At 39.9% G+C, this 18,433-nt stretch overlaps 1 protein-coding gene and 2 non-coding genes across 5 annotated transcripts in view; all 3 read left to right on the forward strand.

Annotated features, from left to right (window-relative positions):
• The first annotated feature begins 213 nt into the window (after nucleotides 1–213).
• Nucleotides 214–285, forward strand: trnah-gug (transfer RNA histidin (anticodon GUG)). The gene has a single exon. It is a non-coding gene; the product is annotated as a tRNA-His (tRNA).
• Nucleotides 286–1,046: 761 nt separating this feature from the next.
• On the forward strand, nucleotides 1,047–1,118 carry trnah-gug (transfer RNA histidin (anticodon GUG)). Its single transcript has one exon. It is a non-coding gene; the product is annotated as a tRNA-His (tRNA).
• Nucleotides 1,119–10,826: 9,708 nt separating this feature from the next.
• Nucleotides 10,827–18,433, forward strand: part of LOC147309736 (carboxyl-terminal PDZ ligand of neuronal nitric oxide synthase protein-like) — a 253,409-nt gene continuing 245,802 nt past the window's right edge. For 2 of the 3 annotated variants that reach the window (XM_086268914.1, XM_086268916.1), the window contains exons 1-2: nucleotides 10,828–11,330; nucleotides 11,663–11,734. In XM_086268914.1, coding sequence (XP_086125040.1) covers nucleotides 11,226–11,330; nucleotides 11,663–11,734 — 177 coding nt within the window. In that variant the 5' untranslated portion in view covers nucleotides 10,828–11,225. Of the gene's footprint in view, nucleotides 11,331–11,662; nucleotides 11,735–18,433 lie in introns of all 3 variants that reach the window. The other variant, XM_086268915.1, reaches the window with a different exon arrangement.

The raw sequence follows: 18,433 nt of genomic DNA on the forward strand, positions 1-18,433 counted from the left end.
CTGCAGACTTAAGCTTTTGAATACATGTTGGAGAGCCCAAAGCACACAAAATAGCTAGCTCTGAAATGAATTAGAAATACACCAACCCTCAGCACTTCCCAGACAGATCGGCAGTATTTAAGGCCATTCCATTGGGGGGAGAGGAGGGAGGGTGTGCATGACGTCTGCAGGATCAGATATTCCAGATAAAACCTACACTCTCAAGGACAACTTGCCGTGGTCGTATAGTGGTTAGTACTCTGCGTTGTGGCCGCAGCAACCCCGGTTCGAATCCGGGCCACGGCATAACTACTTTCTCCAGACATTAAGCTCCCAAGTTGGAAATGCAGAATCAGATCTGCTTGTTTTCTCTCTTCTCACAGAGGCTTCACACGTGGCTCATGAGAATAAGTTTGAAATCAGAAACCCTGGCGGCAAAAGGGGCATTTCGTTTCAAGATAAGAAACCTGTAGAGGTGAAATGTGATATCTATTGGTGCTGAACAGAGACAAGACAGAAAGATTTGCTGTTGGTCCAAAAACACAGAGACAAAACTTTTGTTTCCATATTTATCATCCCTTTCTCTGAAACACAGTAAGCAAGTCAGGAATGTTGGTATCTCGCGGTAACTCGCGATATCCTGCCTGCTCTAATGTAAAATTCTTGTGTTCTAAATCCCATAGTACTACATAAAAATTGGGAATTCTCATGGTTTTGAAAATTAATTATATTCATTATGCATATTTCAAAATTGTATACTTTATATTAGCCTACTAGATCATTATTACGATCCATTAATGAGTAATATACATTGAAACATTTAGCAGCAGAGTTGTATTTAAAACCAATAATCTGCATCTACAAAAGCATTAGCTACTTAAGCTTTTGAACACATGTTGGAGAGCCCATAGCACAAATAATATCTAGCTCTGAAATGCATTAGAAATACACCAACCCTCAGCACTTCCCAGACCGATCGGCGGTATCTCAGGCCATTCCGTTGGGGGGGCTGGTGACGTCTATGGGATCAAATATTCCAGGTTAAATTGGCGTACTGAGGACAGCTCGCCGTGATCGTATAGTGGTTAGTACTCTGCGTTGTGGCCGCAGCAACCCCGGTTCGAATCCGGGTCACGGCAGTTTTTGCCAAAGTGCTTTTGTAAGAGTATGAAATCCATTACTGGTCGTATAGATATTACCAATAATTATATCTCTATACGTAGGTTTTTGTATCTTTTTTCTCTCTTTTTTGTATAGCGAGTATATACCAGTAGGGATGACACGAACACAGTGAATAGATAGAGTGGCTGCAATAAGTGTGTACATATTTCCGCCTACTCCATTTCGTACTCGGTGATTGAGTTCTTACTTCACGTGAGATTTTGTTTGAGCACATACGTGTGTATGTCTATGAATATATATGTGTGTGTGTGTACACGTAGTATGTGCGCATATGTGTATGTCTATATATGGCTTTGTTTTACGAAAAAGTAAAACGTAATGTAATCATCGTCATCATCAGCTGTTTATCTATTAATATAACACTTTCTTCGGTGTGTGTGTGTGTGTATGTACCATTACACACACATACACAATCAGTTTACAAATGTATTGTAACTAATACAACCTTTAAAAAAGTTTTCTTCTCTGCTGTCATATCAGACAGCAAATTCTTTCTTTTTAGACAGTTTTAGGCTCTTGGCTGACTCGTGATGCCCACAACAGGAGAGCACTGCAGTCATCTGTGGTGAAAGTTTCGTGTGCCGTTAAGGCGGAAGCACACAGTGTGCACTGTGACAGAATGTAGGCCGGTTCAGGAGAAGAATAAACCTGGCAGACTGCCATCTCATGTAGAAATACAAATTGATATACTCATTTATAAAAGAGGCTTCTGGCTGCCAAGAACAACATGTGGTTGTTTTTATCTGTCAAATGCTTTGCTACCACATCTGTGTTGACAGTTGTGTTAAAACAGACATCAACAGCCTACATAAATTGTGTTTTCTAACACATTAAAAAGATGTATGAGATGCAAAAATCACACTGGAAATAACAAGCCATACTATTCAAAACTACTGGTTTCTTCTTAATAGAAGACAAGGAAACTGAGCTAATTCTCCTCTTATTTCTGTTAACCAATCCAGTGTTACACACTTTACGATGTGTCCACATGGTGTCAGCCTTATCTCTCTTTTCACTTCAACGAGTTCACACTGGACAGTTTGTCCAGTGATCCTAAAAGATAACTTCAGAGTTTTCTCTTTTTTCCCTTTATGCTACTGGATTAACTGCTGCACTTTTGTGCTTCCAAACTGGCTGCAGGGGCTGAAATCTAACTAAACTGCCATAAAATTGCATTTGAATATTTATAGTGCTCAGAAAACTACCTGACTTTTTCTCCTAGTAGCACCATGGGAAACTTGAAGTCTCACCCATGTTTTTACAATATATCACGGATTAGCATTAAGTATTGTAAATGTTTATTCATGCCATCTCCAGGATGAATTACAGGACTTTTCACAATTGCTCAGTTATACCTAAGATTCAAGATTCAAGAAGTTTATTGTCACACTGCAAAACACAAGTGGTTACGCAGAGCAATGAAATTCTTACTTTGCAGGTTCCCTTCACACCACTAAATAACAATTAACTAAAATAAAGAATAAACCTAACCCTGAGCATGGAAAATAGCATAGAAAATAATAAATGAAGTAAAAACAAGTGCTTTGTAGCTTATGTAGCTTATGTGTGGGTGTAGTCAGAATTTAAAGTGAAAGTAGTTGCAACGCTTTCACAGTGGTTATATATAGAAAGTATGCAATATTAAAATTTTTATATTGTAAAATGTATACTGTATACCTAAAGTATATTCTCAAGAGGTCAAAATATCTGCATCTTCATTTGCAAGTATGATGCTGACATTTTAATGTTAGTAAATGCTAGCATCAAGCTGAGCATTTACTTCAAAGCAAATGTGCCAAAGTAGCCACAGTCTCACCAAAAACCAAACTAACTGTTGGTCATAGACTGTATATAAAAATGGCTACCCGTTGCTTTCTGGCCATAGCAATTTGAAACCTCAACAGTAGAATTTTGGACGCCATCTGGGTTTTTCTTTTTTGGAAATAAGCAGTTGTATCCAGTCTGTGTCTGTAGCCTTTACGCCCCCTTCTTGGTGTGATTGGACCTTTTTGCAGTATTCTTGATTGTATTTCTCTTTTAATGGATTTCTGTCATAAAAAAAAAATATGGCTTGCTGTTTTTTACAGCATGGTCAAAAAGAAAATCTCTGCATCAGTTTAGGTGAATAAAATTCCAATAATTATTTAGCATTTATTTATTACTTAATACTAGTAAGCAAATATATGTAATGTATCTTGCTACCCAAGCTTGCTAGTGTTACCTTGTAACTTAACTAACTTAACCTAAATCTCCTTCTGGCTTAAAACAAATAAATATAGCCAAAGAAAACTCAAACAAATGGTAGAATGGTACATTGAAGCTTCTAAATGTGTATTTTAAAACTATCAGGTGAATCATCATCTATATCCATCGTTTATATACAGTCTACATCACTGAAACACTTTTGGAGCCAGCTTTGAGTGGCTACTTCAGAAATCACTCTGTATTTGGCTGTTCCCCATTTGGCCTCATTCTTCAGCCTTGGATGTTGGTGCTTGCTATAGACACATCAGTTTGGGTTGATCCTAAAAGTGATGAATGATACAGCTTTTAAATTCCTCTGTAAACCACAATATATGAGCTACATGACAGTGTTGCAGATATTTGGCATAAGTGTCAAAAACACCATTAAAACAAACGCTGCAATAAAATCAACAGTGGTTGTTATGAGAATCAAAATTACAAACTGGAGTGACTGTAAGACTAATTTATCTCTTCAAACATATCTTTCAGTTGATCCTCTTTTTTTACCATCTATGTGACTTCACTCACTTTTACAAACAAGCACAGCAAAGACTTACATTTAATTGCACGTCCAAGCCTGCTACATAATTAACACTGGGTTGTATAAGCCTTTTATGTGCTTGGATGCTGTAACAGAGGCAGATTATATCTGTACTAATCTACCCCCAAGTGTGAAGTGAAGACAGCTTTTAATACTGCATGTTGCTACACAGCTTCAGGCACAATTGTAAATGTCATTAGCTGTCCCGCTGCTTCCCTTCTTGTCTGTCTTCTTTGTTGTGTGGCCCACATTCTTTAAAGATCTCCATTATTAATTTAGCTTAAAAGGCCCTCAAGATGTGTAAGGCTGTGCATGCATGCATGTGTGTGTGTTGTGTGGGGACTGTCTTTTAAACCTACCGTGTCTGTGTTTTTCTTGTTGCTTGTGGCTAAGACAAAAGATATCCCAGGTTCAAAGCTCCTGCTGACCTTAACAATGCATGATGTTGGTACCAAAAGAACAACAGGGCTCTGATTCACACTAAAAACTAAACTGATGAGTTAAGATAAAGCTACTGAAGTGAGCATCTTTTAGAATACCAGCTTAGTGTGGATGAATGTTGTGGTAAATAGTCTCAGACAAGGTCCTTCCTCATGGGAAAGCAAAATAGATATGATGAAGTGGTATGAGTGGAATTCCTAAATATGTTCATGCCTCAGCCACCTGAAACTAATGGAAAATACCACCTCACCTTTCTTGTATTTATTTATTTCCCCCCTTTATGATTTAAAGGTGGTCTGTGAAAATGGGGCAGTCTCAAAAACACAGTTTATCCTCCAATCCAATGTAACCAGCATAGCATTTACCTAGACTAATTAATCCCTGATACTTGACTTGGTAAATTCACGTTTACTTCAAGAAGCCACCTTCTATCATTTGTGCCCATTCACTGTAACCACCACCATAGCGCCAAGGGCTACAATTGCAGAAAAGTATCTTTAACTATTAATGCAGTCCTTGATTTCTTTGTGTTGTTGCTCTCAAATCTTGGGTGGTTAAAGGGTAACATACATTTTATGATCATCGTAGAATCCCACTTCCAAAGACATTAGGACAGGAGTTGGGCATGCAACACATCTCACAATTTTTTGAAAAGGAACAACAAAAAAACTGGAAAAGTAAGTGTTAATAAAAAGAAACCACTGGAGTAACATTTTGCAACAAATTACATTAATTGACAACAGATCAGTAACATGATGGGGTATTGAAAAGGCACCTTAAAAGTATACATACAATACATACAGACAATATCTGTATGTATAGTGTGACACAGACCCGGGCCAGTTTGCAGCTCATGCCACAGGGTCTTGGCCATCATGTCCTGATTGCCTGATTACTTTACTGTAAGCAAGTGCAGTGCAGGAATGGGTTAAGAGAAACACATCAACTTCAACTGTTGATGCGCACGCCATCTTCTTTTACCACAGGGACAGGCCATATTTGCAAAAATTATTTGAAAATATTAAATTGTAAAGCACTTTGTGAATTTTGTTCTTTAAAAGCACTTTATAAGTAAACCTTACTTAGTAGAAGATCCACTTAAAATGACACAGTGTGTATTTAGAGGCTATCACAGCAATGTTTAGAGTGTTAGAAGGGCAGGAGCTATATTATAATGCCCAAATAAATACCTGTGCCAGAATAAAATGAATTGGCCAAAAAGATATGAATGTGTTTTTTAGCAAAAAACTTGCATTTTTAGTGTTTATCCTAGATTCAAGATGTAGTATCAGGAAATAATCTGTTTCAGGTCTTAAATAATTTTCCTTCAGATTTAAAGGACTTATTATTTCCTCCTTTCTTATATATCAGTATATATCTGATGTGTATGTGGTTACTGTTAACTTCAATTTCCCCATGACTGGTGGAATTTGTTTGACTGCTCTAGTTCACTCCAAAGACATCCACGTTAGGCAGTAGATGTGAGATAGGTGACATATTTAAAGCTTGAAGTGGCTGTAGTAACCCTGAAAAAACATCCATACAAATGCTAGTCTATTTCCAAATGTAGAATACATATTTCTTCAAAAAAAAAAACTTGTATATTTTTTCACCTTTAGGTTAACAACATAACTGTCACTGAAGGTTAAAGATTTCCCTACAAGGGCACAAATATGTGACTGTGACAACCTTGCATGTTGCCTTTTGTCCTCTATGTGGACCCATGCTGTTTGTGTGAACAGTATTCAAGACCTAGTTCATGCAGGGAGCGTGTGCTTATGATGCCGCATCCCTAATCAACAGATCAATATGAAGCTGGTGACCTGGCAAGGATTAAATTGTTCTCTATCCTTTTTTAAAGAGCCTTAAGAACACATGGGGTCCCTAAGTGGGTAACTGGTTGTACTGAGCATAAATTCCTCATGCACAGACAGCAGCTGTTCATGTCTGCCAAATAGCTGCCGCGAGGGCAAGGTGGCCATGACCACAAGGGCTGAAGGATTGGTGTAATACAGCCGTCTTTTATGGAGATACCTGTCAAAATACTCCAGGCAGAATAAAAAGAAGCTCACTGATAGTTATATCAGTGAGCTGTTATAAGGGCTTCATGTGTGTTTGTTCATTTAAAGCTGAGAGGCCAGCTAATGTTCTCTGTAATTACGTGATTTGGTTTGAAGGTAATCCACCTCCACAGCATTTAGGAAGTGCTCAGTTGCTAAACAGAGGAGTTAATTTTGATGTATGAGAATGATGTTCTAATTTAACTGCACGCTGAAGCACGATGATAATTAAGAAAGCAGGTGGGAATTTGGGAGATGGCAGTTTGGAGTAAATCATACCACACTGCTACAAGCCCTATTAGCAGCAGCAGCAGCACTTTGGAAATTTCCACAGAGGTGGCGTGAATGTGAATTTGTGCTGCTCCACTTCCCCACCCCTACCCGCCTGGGACCACCTTGTGGGAAGTGATGCATCTTTAACTCCTAGGGTGACGCAGATGGTGTGTGCATCAACATGACAACTGCATTAAGTATGAACACTACCCTGTCTACTGACCACATAGGTCTGTTTTCCTGGAGATACTGTTATTCCAGCTGCTTGAACACAATGTGTGGATGGCTGTCCATGAGTGTCTGAGTGCGCAAGATCTCCCTTTAATTATCAGCAACAGCAGCCTATTATTATTGTACTGATAAAATTGCTAACTAGACTACGGCTTCCTTTTTCTGGATTGTGCAGGGGTTTACACTTAAACCCCCGCGAGCCATCATTTTAGGGATTCCTACCTATAAAACCCGGAGAGCAGTCAAATGGTGGAAGTGGAAGCTAAATTGGCTAGTCATTCATATGTATATTAGGCTGTTAAGTAGGAATTCTGGAGGGAGGGGAGTGGGGGTGGGGGAGTGGAGTGTTTCAGTTTGCCATCTTGGGGAGAAATCAACACACATGGGTGTATGTCCTTTGTTGCTGACATTTATTGATAAAAACAGTACAAAAAACCAACCATTTGTACACATATTTACAAATAATTCAACATTGTCAGCAATCACTCACAATCCTGGCACTGCCATGGTACCTGTAGTCTGCATTTACCACATGTGTATCTTTTGCAGTGAACACATCGCACAGTGGCCTGATTTTTCTTGCATTTGTGTTTGACCTGACACGTGGCTCTTTTTCCAGGGCTAGGTGTGGAGGGTTCTGCCCGAAGCAACTGATCTTTTCTTGCCTTCTTCGCAGCTACATGAGCGTGAGCCAACTCTGTTGCAAGCGCCACCAGGAAGTCCACCCGTCTTTCCTTCGTCCCGGTGCATGCTTGATACAGCACATGTGCATTCAGTGCTGCCATGTCAATCATGTTATACAACACGGCGACTGGCCAGCGCCGTGTTCCTTTGCGGACAGTGTACTCCTGAACCATCTGGTCCATCACATCCACGCCACACTTTGTTTTGTTGTAAAGGGTGACAGTGTTTGGCTTCCTTTTGGTGGTGTTATCAGTCTGAACCACGCCGTGCATGCTGCTAAGAATATAGACTGTCTTCTTCCGTTTGGCCGCATACGCCGTCAGCGTGGCAGCAGAGGTTGAAAACACCTAAGAAATAAGATAAATTGTTATTTTCATAGCCCTTTTACACACAATGAAACACATAAACATAGAACCACAAAAGACCTGCAACATACCTGAGTGGTGAATACATTGCGATCTGTCTGTCTAGTGGATTGAGGAATTTCCCTGCGAATCCTGTTGACTGTGCCGAGGATGGTGGTTTTCCGTCTAAGAAGTTTTTGTGCCAGTGAAAGCGATGTGAAAAAATTGTCCGTGGTAACATTTCTGCCCTTGTCTAGGAATGGTTCCATCAGCCTCATTACTACATTTTCAGAAAGTCTCTCCCCAGTGGGACGACTGGGGTCCTTGCCAAGATATGGGAAGACATTGCAAATGTACTTGGATTTTAGGTCGCAAGCCACCCAAAACTTGATCCCAAACTTGTCAGGTTTACTTGCAATATACTGCAGGAAACAGCACCGAGTCTTTGATGGGAAAAGCTGTTCATCAATGGTGATATGTAGACCAGGGTTGTAGCACGTGATGCAGTTGGTGACAAATGATCCCCACACACTGGAAATTGCAGCAAACTTGTCAGTCTTTGCTCGATCACAGCGGGTGGACTTGTCATCAAAGCGTAGGTGTTGCATGATGTCTTGGAAGCGGTTTCGTGCCATAATTCCAATTATCTGTGGGTTTCCCAGGTTTGCTGACCAGCAGTCATTTACAGATGGAAGCCTGCAAACCCCCCGCAAGATCACAATTGCAATAAATGCCATTAGTTCAGGGAGGTCCATGAACCAATGAACATGCTCCGTTTGCTGTGCATGTTGAATAGTCCATTCTTGAATGCTACGAAGCATGTCAAGAGTGACGAAACACAGGAAGCTCTGAAGGCGACTCGAGATACTTCTCCTGGCCTTAGCCGTTGGCTCTCCATCTGCAGCGTACGCTTCTATTGGGGTGAAAGGGAGACAGGTCCCCACATGTTCTTCACGCCACACTGTGCCATCTTTCGCTGTCTCAGTCCCCAAACAAGCTCTCTTTTTCGGTGGAGAAGCAGTCTCCTCATCTGCAGTGTGAACAAATTCAAATTGTGAGCAAAATGGGAAGGTCAAACAAAATCACAAATGCATGCATAGATACTAATTATAATTCCAGTATCTCCTCCTCTGTATCAGAATAATGTCTGAAATATCTTACTTACTAACTACATCCACTTACTTGTTTGAAATGAAAAAGGAAATAACATGAAATGAAACTAACCGGAAGACTGATCAGACAGCTCTGAGTCCGAATCCGGCTGAACTGCTAGGTCTTCTCCATCTGAGTCACAAGGGTCGACTTCCGTCAGGATCATTTCCAAGGCCTGCTGCAGAAGACTACAGGTACCATGGCAGTGCCAGGATTGTGAGTGATTGCTGACAATGTTGAATTATTTGTAAATATGTGTACAAATGGTTGGTTTTTTGTACTGTTTTTATCAATAAATGTCAGCAACAAAGGACATACACCCATGTGTGTTGATTTCTCCCCAAGATGGCAAACTGAAACACTCCACTCCCCTCCCTCCAGAATTCCTACTTAACAGCCTAATATACATATGAATGACTAGCCAATTTAGCTTCCACTTCCACCATTTGACTGCTCTCCGGGTTTTATAGGTAGAAAGGTAGAAGCCTGGGGATGCTAGTGTCAGACTTTTTTTAAAGGTCTCTTTTCTGTTGATGTATGTTTTTATAGGGGTGTGACAAATCTGAAATAAAGCGCTGCAAAAACTTTTTAAAAAAGTATATTTGTCTTATTTCTAGTCAAAATTATCTCATTACACTTACGTCCCTATATATTACTGAAATGTTGCTCTGCAGCTGATTTTGTCTTATTTTAAGTGTTTTAAGTTGAATAGAAATAAGACAAATATACTTGGTAAGATTTTGAGTTTTTGGAGTGAGACAAAACAATGCAATGCAAACATCTAGAATAGTGTATCATAATTCCTTTTCCCAATACTGAAGCCTGTAATATTTAAAGGTTTCAAAATGATGTGTTGAGAAAAAGACATCAGAATAATAGATAAAATAAAATGTAAAAAGTTAAATTAAATTTATTCAGAAAGACTCTGAATAGAAGATGTAAACAATTATAACAAACTACTAAGTGAGGTTTTTCTATTTTTCTTAAATAAAAACTTAGACGCCTACTGTAATTTTTAAATAACATGTTATAAGTTCCTGATGTTAATATGAGTATAACATTAAAAAATCATGTTTTATTGTGACGGTTCCTTTTTTAAAAAAAAAATATTCATAAAAATATTTATAAAAGTACGGTGTGCTTTTAAAAAAAATCACAATATATTTAACTTGCACGTTTATGTAGTAGCTTCCCACTAGGTGTTAGCAGATGTGGCCACTAGTTGGTAGCCTTGTCCTTTTTATTTAATTCAAAATCCCAGTTGTGTTCTTGCTACACCTGTAAGGCTGTGTTTCTTATTTTAATGGCAAAAAGATCAAAAGCAAGGCGTGCTATCTCTTCTTCACAATATCTCTCCAAAAATGTTAAATAACATCACAAGAGATGAAATTCAACATTTTTTAATTAATTTACTTTTTTGCTAATTGAAGGACATCGTTTTGCATCAGTCTCCAGGCAGTGCGTTTACATACAGGTTATTTTACTGCTGACCAAAGCCAGCGTTTACAGTAAACACCTGTAAATATACACGCCACTTGCATAGGTGTCATTCAGGTTATTTCCATTATAGTGTGTGTGTGTGTGTGTGTGTGTGTAAACAGGGAGGGGGGCAGGTTGTGGGGTGGAGGGGGCAGGTACGAGAGTTTCAGCCACTCCTCCTCATGGCCACGGCGCGTCTCTGTTCCAATGGAAACAGGCGGGATCCCCGGACTCCTCCAATCACACCTTTCCTCCATGAGGGCGGCGGGGTGGGGGGAGTCCTGAACCGGAGGCAGGACCCGACGAACTTCCACACTCGCCACAGGAAAAGTCGGGAAAACACATCTGTCCCCGCATGACGCTGTTTGTGTCGGCCTGCGTGTGTCGTTAAAGCCGTAGCGGTGACCGTTAGCGGGCCGGCAGTTTCCCGGAGCGCCGGTGAAGTTGTGGCCGCTGTTGACGGCGGTGTGGTAGCGTCGGGACGCTTTGCCGCTATGGAGAACATTCACTGATCGGATTTGGAATTGCTTTTCTTGGATTTATCCCCGGTAAACCGAGCTGTTCCCGCATATATCCTATTGGCACCGTGGAGTAGGAATATTTGGATGAAACAAAATGCCTGGGAAAACCAAGTACAACCTCGTAGATGATGGGCACGATCTGAGGATCCCATTGCACAACGAGGAAGCATTCCAGCATGGGATCAACTTCGAGGCAAAGGTGAGTTTCCAAGTAACTTTGAAGTGGTTAGCGCAGCACTTCATTTATATTTTATTATGTCACCGAGTCTTCTTCGTTAACTAACCTGTGCCTGAATAGCGCCTTGTTTAACTCGTATATACCGTAAACAAAACAGGTAACTGGCATAAGACTCTTGGGTCTCCCGAGAATTTGTTTTGTGCTCACGCAGTAAACTTAAGTTGTCAGCTTGTCAAGAGGTAAAAGTTGCCCAAAGCTGGGCTGATTATTACCTTACTGTAGGAACTTGTGTTTGAAATTAAAGGAAAGTCAGCTTCCTTTTTCACTAATGTGCTGTACCTGTCATATTTTAGTACATTGGCAGTCTGGATGTGGCGCGGCCGAGCAGCCGAGTGGAGATTGTGGCAGCGATGAGAAGAATACGGGTGAGTGGAAGGGAGCCTGACAGGACGCCGTTTAAAATCTTGCATTTTTTCATATTTTTCCTTTTCCACATCATTTGATAGGACACGACTCCACGTTGTCCACGGTTTTTTCTTTTTCTTTTAAAATCTGTTTACTTTTCGGCATTGCGAAGCTAATTATGATGGAAGAGCGCAATGCTATTGAACTGGACCCTGAACGTAACTTTAGCTTATTATAGGCTTATAGCTTAGTTATTACTTCTAATAATGAGCACTGCAATTATGCTTCCTCTAATATTTGTACTCATTTAATTCAGAGACAGACTCAGTTGGATTTTTAAATATCAATTTTACATATAATGCTTAAATCACATGTCAGATTACCATGTGAGGCCATGTAAAAGTGACTTGGAGAAGGCCACAGTGTTGTTATTTAGCATTGGTTTTGTGTGAACACACCTTGGAGTTTAAACGTGGAGCCCTTTGAGTGTCTTTGACATGTCTTGCCTGGTGGGAGGTTTGGTCTCCCATGTGCTCCATCAGTGTTTTGAAGTTTCCTTTGAAGCAGTGCACTGGAGTGTGACTCTTACCCCCTCTCTCCCCCCCTCTTTCTGCTGTGTAAATCCAAGATTTACAGCTTTTTCACTCCCAAAAAGAAGGCTTCATCTTAATCAATGTGTCTGCCAATCATATTGCGGCAAGCTGATGTAGGTTGTTGGAGGTGTTGATGTTTTCGGGGACTGGTGCTGAACTTGTAGGTGGAAACGAAGTGTTAGTTCTGTCCCTATTTATAATCTTGTGGTTTTAAAGAAAATTGTGCCCCCCACACATGCTGACATTTTATTTTAAAATGCTGACACTTTTCCCTCATTAACAGACTTCAGTTTTGCTCTGCCATTGGCTCATTTCAGCAAGTTGCTCAACCTTTGAGCAGAGTTGAAAAAAAAAACCCTCTCGTTGGCCCTTTAACAAAGAAGTGACCTGCTCCTAAAAAGTGGACCTCCCGGAATGCTGCCATGGCAGCTGTTGTTGTTGGCAAGAAAACGAGCATTGGTTTGGCTCCTCCGGTGTGAAAATGGTTTGACACTGGCTGGACAACACAATGGAGGGAAACCACAGGTATCAAACTTGGAATGGAGATCACGTTGGGGATCGGGGCGCTGCAGGAGTCACTCTGAAGGCATTTTGTTTGAGTTGGGTTACCAGTATGCCGAAGCAGTCTCCACTCAGTGATTATGTAAGAAAACTGCACTGGAATGCCCCAGTATGTTTTGGTAAATGCAGAAATGATTGGTTTGTTTAATTACTTTTAGGGCATTCATTTACTGATTAGTACACGCTTACACCTTATGCAAAATCTGGACTTTTTAAGTAGGAAAAGAAATCACCGAAAGTAGAAACACTGTAATCTTCAGCAGGTTTATGACTGGCAGAGACAATCATGCGTCTTTGCCGTTAGTTTCACTTAGAAAGAAACAACAAAGGGAGCTATAGAGGCGCTGTCCTTTATTTATCCTTGCAGTTAGAGTTGCCCCATAAAACCAGTTCACTGTGGATTAAGGACTACAACTGGGCATCAAGCAACATTCTTGCAGCCTACAGTGTTTATTCTTGATTCTTGACGTATATTATCTATCCCTGAAAATGTTTGGTCCTTCTTCAGTTTAATTGTACAGAAAATAAAAATAAAAATCAGTGTTGTGCGTTTCATTTGTACCACATCAAAACAGAGCTTTTCATTATGGAATTGATCAACTTTCCCCTCGCTTCCCAGGCTGTTACTGTTGAGCAGCTGAAGAAAGTTCCAGGGGAAGCGATTGTTGACAAAGCACAGCAAATGCACAGATTGGATGCTTCTACTCTCTGCTCCCTGAACAGCAACATAAAAGTGGAATCAGAACAATGCCTAGACAAAAGATAACATGCTAGTTTTTCCCAAGGTTCCAAGTTCTGTGGTGTTGAAATGCAGTAGTGTGATGAATAATCATAAAAGATGTGAACACAACTTCCTATTTCCCTGCCACAATTACAGTAACTGGTTTGTCTTTTATATGACAGCTACCAAACAAAGCTGACTGTTACCGGCACTCATGTTTTGTTTCTAATTGAAATGTTCGTGTAACACCGGCAGCTTGTGAAATTTGTGAAAGTTAGTCAAAATGATGCTTTCCTGCAGCTTGTGTTTTTCTTGCAAGGTTACTATCAGACTCCATTTCTGCAGAGTCAGTCAAAGTTTTGGACGCTGCCTGGCAACCGGTTGATGTATGGTTTCATTGTTCATTGTGTGCATGAGTCACCTGTAAGCTGGTAGCTGATAACAAACAGACAACAGTGCAGAGCAGGAAATAGGCACCTAGAATGGAGCCGAACGCAAAAACCGGCAGGATTTGACGTTTTGTTACACACACACGCACACACATAAAAACACACACGAGTAAACACACCCACTGTGTTGCACGTTGCTGTTGAATGATTAATGATCTCTCCAGAAATGAATGGAGAAAAACACTTAACAGATGGGAAGAGCAGTTTTCACTTCACTTAGTGAAACTTCCCAGCTGAAAGAAATGTAATGTTGAAAAAGTTACTAATGCATTTATGAACTTTTTTTTGGAACTCAGGGTCTGTTTTGCAGTTATATAGTGAATCATCAAATGACAAAGATATATTTTAATAAAGATTTTTTTCTCCACCTGTTTTGTTAAAGCTGAAATGAGGATCATGTCACATTTTTTCCTTTCTTCTGTTAGTGAAAAGATAGACTTGCATATACAGATTGAAAGAGCTATAAAATAAAATCCACCTAAATGCATTCTTGTCTTATTTTGCCTTTTTTCTCCCTGTCAGCTACAGACCAGTCAGAGATGAGGATCCTGTATTACATGCTGGTCTTCATAAATTAATTTTATTATTATCATAATCTGGAAAAGTGCAGCAGCAGCTTATCTGGTTAAAAGAAGAGAAGACCTTTGCAGTGAATTAAAGAGATTAATTTCTCATTAATCGCCCTTTGCTGGGTTAACTGACTGTAGGAAGACTGAGCAGCATGGGATGAGAAGATTAGATGTGTCTGACGAGACATTTGTGAGGGCTGAAAGAGCACAGCGGTGGAGCTGGAGTGCGTAAAAGACAGAAATGGAAATGCTTTGTCAGTTCCTCTGGCTGTCAGGCTGAACCAGGACCTTTGTGTTCGCTCGGTGCACCAATTAGCTGGTGGCTGGAAAGCACAGTGCAAGTTTATTAGTCTGGGTTTTAGTTAGCATTTTAGCAAACTGTCGTAAAGCTTTGCACAAACTGTCCACTGCAGAAATTGGATGGAGGTTTTGAACAGTAATGTGCAATCTTTGTGAATACAGTTAGGCACTGAGAGGAAATATTTACAGTACTGAACAGTCTTGTGCTCTATTAAAATTAGTTGTTCCTTCTTGCGAGCCCAAAGACTCGTGGGAATAAAGACGTTTACGTTTGAATCATGTAGCAGTTTTGTGATGATTATTTTCAGCTCATTTCAGAGACTTTTGATCACCGTGGTTTTGATTTCCTGATGTTTGTGTGACCGAACACAGTGCAAAGTTCAGCTAGAAATAGGCCACCATAGAACAGACTCCCGTAGGGAATAATTTGGTCTGGCCAGTGTTTGTCTTAACAGTGCTTACATTAAATACAGTAGCACTCCCTTAACCGTGTGGCACGAGGAAGGAGGAAGCTGTGATAATTAACTAAGGGAGGGATACTGTACATTAAATGTAGTATCACCTTAAGCACGGAGTGCAAAGAATAAGCGAAATGTGACTAAACAAATATCGTGCGACAGTTCCAAGAAAGACCAGAAACTCAGTTAATACAGTACAGTAATTAACTTCTTATTTAATTTAAAGAGGAAACACTGAAATGGCAACCAAAGAATGGCTGTATTCTTCTGTAAATGTGTCTTTTGTTCAGTAGATATGAACCTATAACCTTCTTGTGCCGCCCAGCAAAGAAGTTATAGAATTGAAATGATTAAATATCCCTGAACCGTGACTTAATTCATCCAGCTTCACACTGTGCTTGAGGACCTGATACAACATCACATTAATGTGACCAAACTGTAATTATCACGGAGACAGCTATGCTAAGTGGCCCAGTGAAGTAATTGTACAGTTGCTTGTACCTTTGCCTTAGACTTTCTATTGACTGTGTGCAAACATGTATAGTTTATGTCTGTTGTGTACACCTGCCTCAGCTTATTTCCCTTCAGACAGAAAATATGAACAGTGTTCATATTTCAAGTCCTCACAAGGAGAGAATTAACTGCTTCAACCACAGAAAGGGGACAACTAATGAAGCAGAAAGTTAGTAGTGCTGACAGGTGAGCATTATTGGTAAAAGTGACAGCCTTTCTCCATCAGGAAAAAAAGTCTTTTAATTACTGGCAGCCGGAGCTGACCTGCTTTATTTGATTGACTTTAATGAAGTAAAGAAGCTTTGGCTCTGTTCATGTAATCCGCTTGAATTAATAAATGGACTTTCTAAGAAGTGATGTCTTGCATTATGAAGGACCTTCAAACACTCATCTGTTGTGTGACTTATTTGTATTGAATCTTCTTTTTGCATTGTGATGATTGCTTTACATGATACTCTGCAGCTTCTTGCTGATATACTACAGAATGTCAAAACTGACAGATTCTTGTGAACAGTGCAGTGTGATTGTATTTACAGAGGTAAATGGCATGTAGAAAGTTGTAGAGTAACTAATTTATGGTAAAGCTCTCTGACAAGTGTTTGAATATGTACATTAAAAAATTTACAGTAGAAAAAGAGCCGGCATTTAGTGTGAAATCTACACTGAGCCGCAGTTAATGAGGTCGAAAATTAAACCGGGAAAAACAGCCAGTTTGGTGAGATCTCTGTAAACCTGGCTGGTATTTTCCATACATGCCTACATACTGTTCGTCCTCACCGCAGCAACAGTAGATCAATGGCTTTATGTTTAATATGTCTGAGTGGCTAACCACGCTGAATAACTCTCTGAAGAGTAATGCTGGGGAAATAACACGGACATGTCAGGTCAGTGGAAACAGCCCGTCGCATTCAAACCTCCCAGTGAACTGAATCACAGTTTAGAACACAAGACAAAGACACACCGTGGAAGAGATCCAGATATTAATAATAATAATGATTAAATACAAAGTCGTGTAAGAATGCAGAGAGTGAAAAGAGGTAAAAGAAGAGACCCCCATTAGTAAAAGGTAAAAAAAAAATGGGGTTCGAAGAAAAATAAAAAAACATATGATGTTGAAAGTTAACATAAGAAGTGTCCTTTAAGCTGAAGAAATGTGAAATGACGGTAGCCTTCACTTATTCATTCCTGGAATCCTATTATCAGATTAGTCGATCTGATTCTATTTTAAATATGCTCTGCAAAACTGAGAAAAAGACCTAATACACAAACAGATAATATGTTTCTGAAAAATGTCATCAATTCCTTGCTTTGTAGCCAGAGACTCAACAGCACTGCATCAAGCTAAAACATGTTGGTGCTCATAAACAGTAAGCAAAGTGCAGCACAGAGAAATGTAGAAAACAGTGAATTGAAGGTAGCCTTGTTCGAGTGGGCTTTTTGTGTGTGTAACAGCCTCAAATCTGGGCTCAAGGACCACTTAGGGGATTGGAGAGGTTGGAAGAAAGTGGATAAAAATGGATTATGCCATCATGTATTAAAACACACCAAATAAAATCTGTTTAGCTGACTAGTTCCTGGTTTCTCCGCTTGTTGTTTCACTATCTGTCTTTAAAGGGTTTTAGGGATTTTTCTTGTTGGATGGCAGGTATAATAAGAAACTGCGCCTCTACACAGACTCGACACAGAAACTGTCTCAGAGTAGATCTACTAGTCCATAAAGGTTATTACCACGTTTGTGACTTATGGATGATCAGTAGAGGCCTGCTAAAAACTCCTGGAGTGCTCATGAAGAAGCCTGCTAAACGTGCTTGTCTTTATAAGTACATCAGGAAGTGTGAAGGAGGGTTTTTATCCAAAGGGTTTCCTCTTAAGTAAAACGCAGTGTTTGCTGTTTTGAAGTGGTAAAGATTTATGCTAAACCATTTTTGCTTATGTATGAATTTCTTTGTAGAGTGTTTTAAAGCATCTCTTTGTGTTCTTCAAGCTCTCTCTCTTTTGTTTTGGCCAGAGCTCAGAGGTCCTTTTCAAACTTCAGGTCACAGTTTAAAGGTCATGAAGTGCGCTAATAATGACCTGTGTTTGGCTCATTACCCGCCCTCCCTTTTCGCCCCCAGTTGCTCCTTAAATTCCGTTTTCATCGTTTGAGACGATTGGTTTGGAAGGTTAAGTGATCATAATGAGCCTCTGTGTAGTTTACATTAATGTTATGGGACACTTGCTCAATGTCATGTTTATCCCTGCGGTTTATCCTATGCTAGCTGTCAGCGAAGTGCTAGCAGGCAGGCTGTCATTTCCATGTAAGTGTGTTTAAGAAGTGGCTAATATTTAACTTACCGTGTTCGTTACAGATAGCAGAGGGTTTGGCGAGCTGCTGATTGAGAGATGGCATGTATACACACTCCATTATTTACTTATGGTTCAGGTTGTTACAGGAATCTCTTTGAGCTAAAGGCTCAAACATGTAAGGCTTAATTAACAATGGTATGTAACTCAATTGTTAATGGAGTAATGATTTATTCAGCTCAGTGCTGTTGGAGGCATGATTTTTATGTCAG

This window comes from Aulonocara sp. 'chitande type north' Nkhata Bay, linkage group LG17 (assembly GCF_057382095.1).
Source record: "Aulonocara sp. 'chitande type north' Nkhata Bay isolate Kocher_YH1m ecotype deep benthic linkage group LG17, A_spYH_male_GT1.1, whole genome shotgun sequence".
NCBI lineage: Eukaryota > Metazoa > Chordata > Actinopteri > Cichliformes > Cichlidae > Aulonocara > Aulonocara sp. 'chitande type north' Nkhata Bay.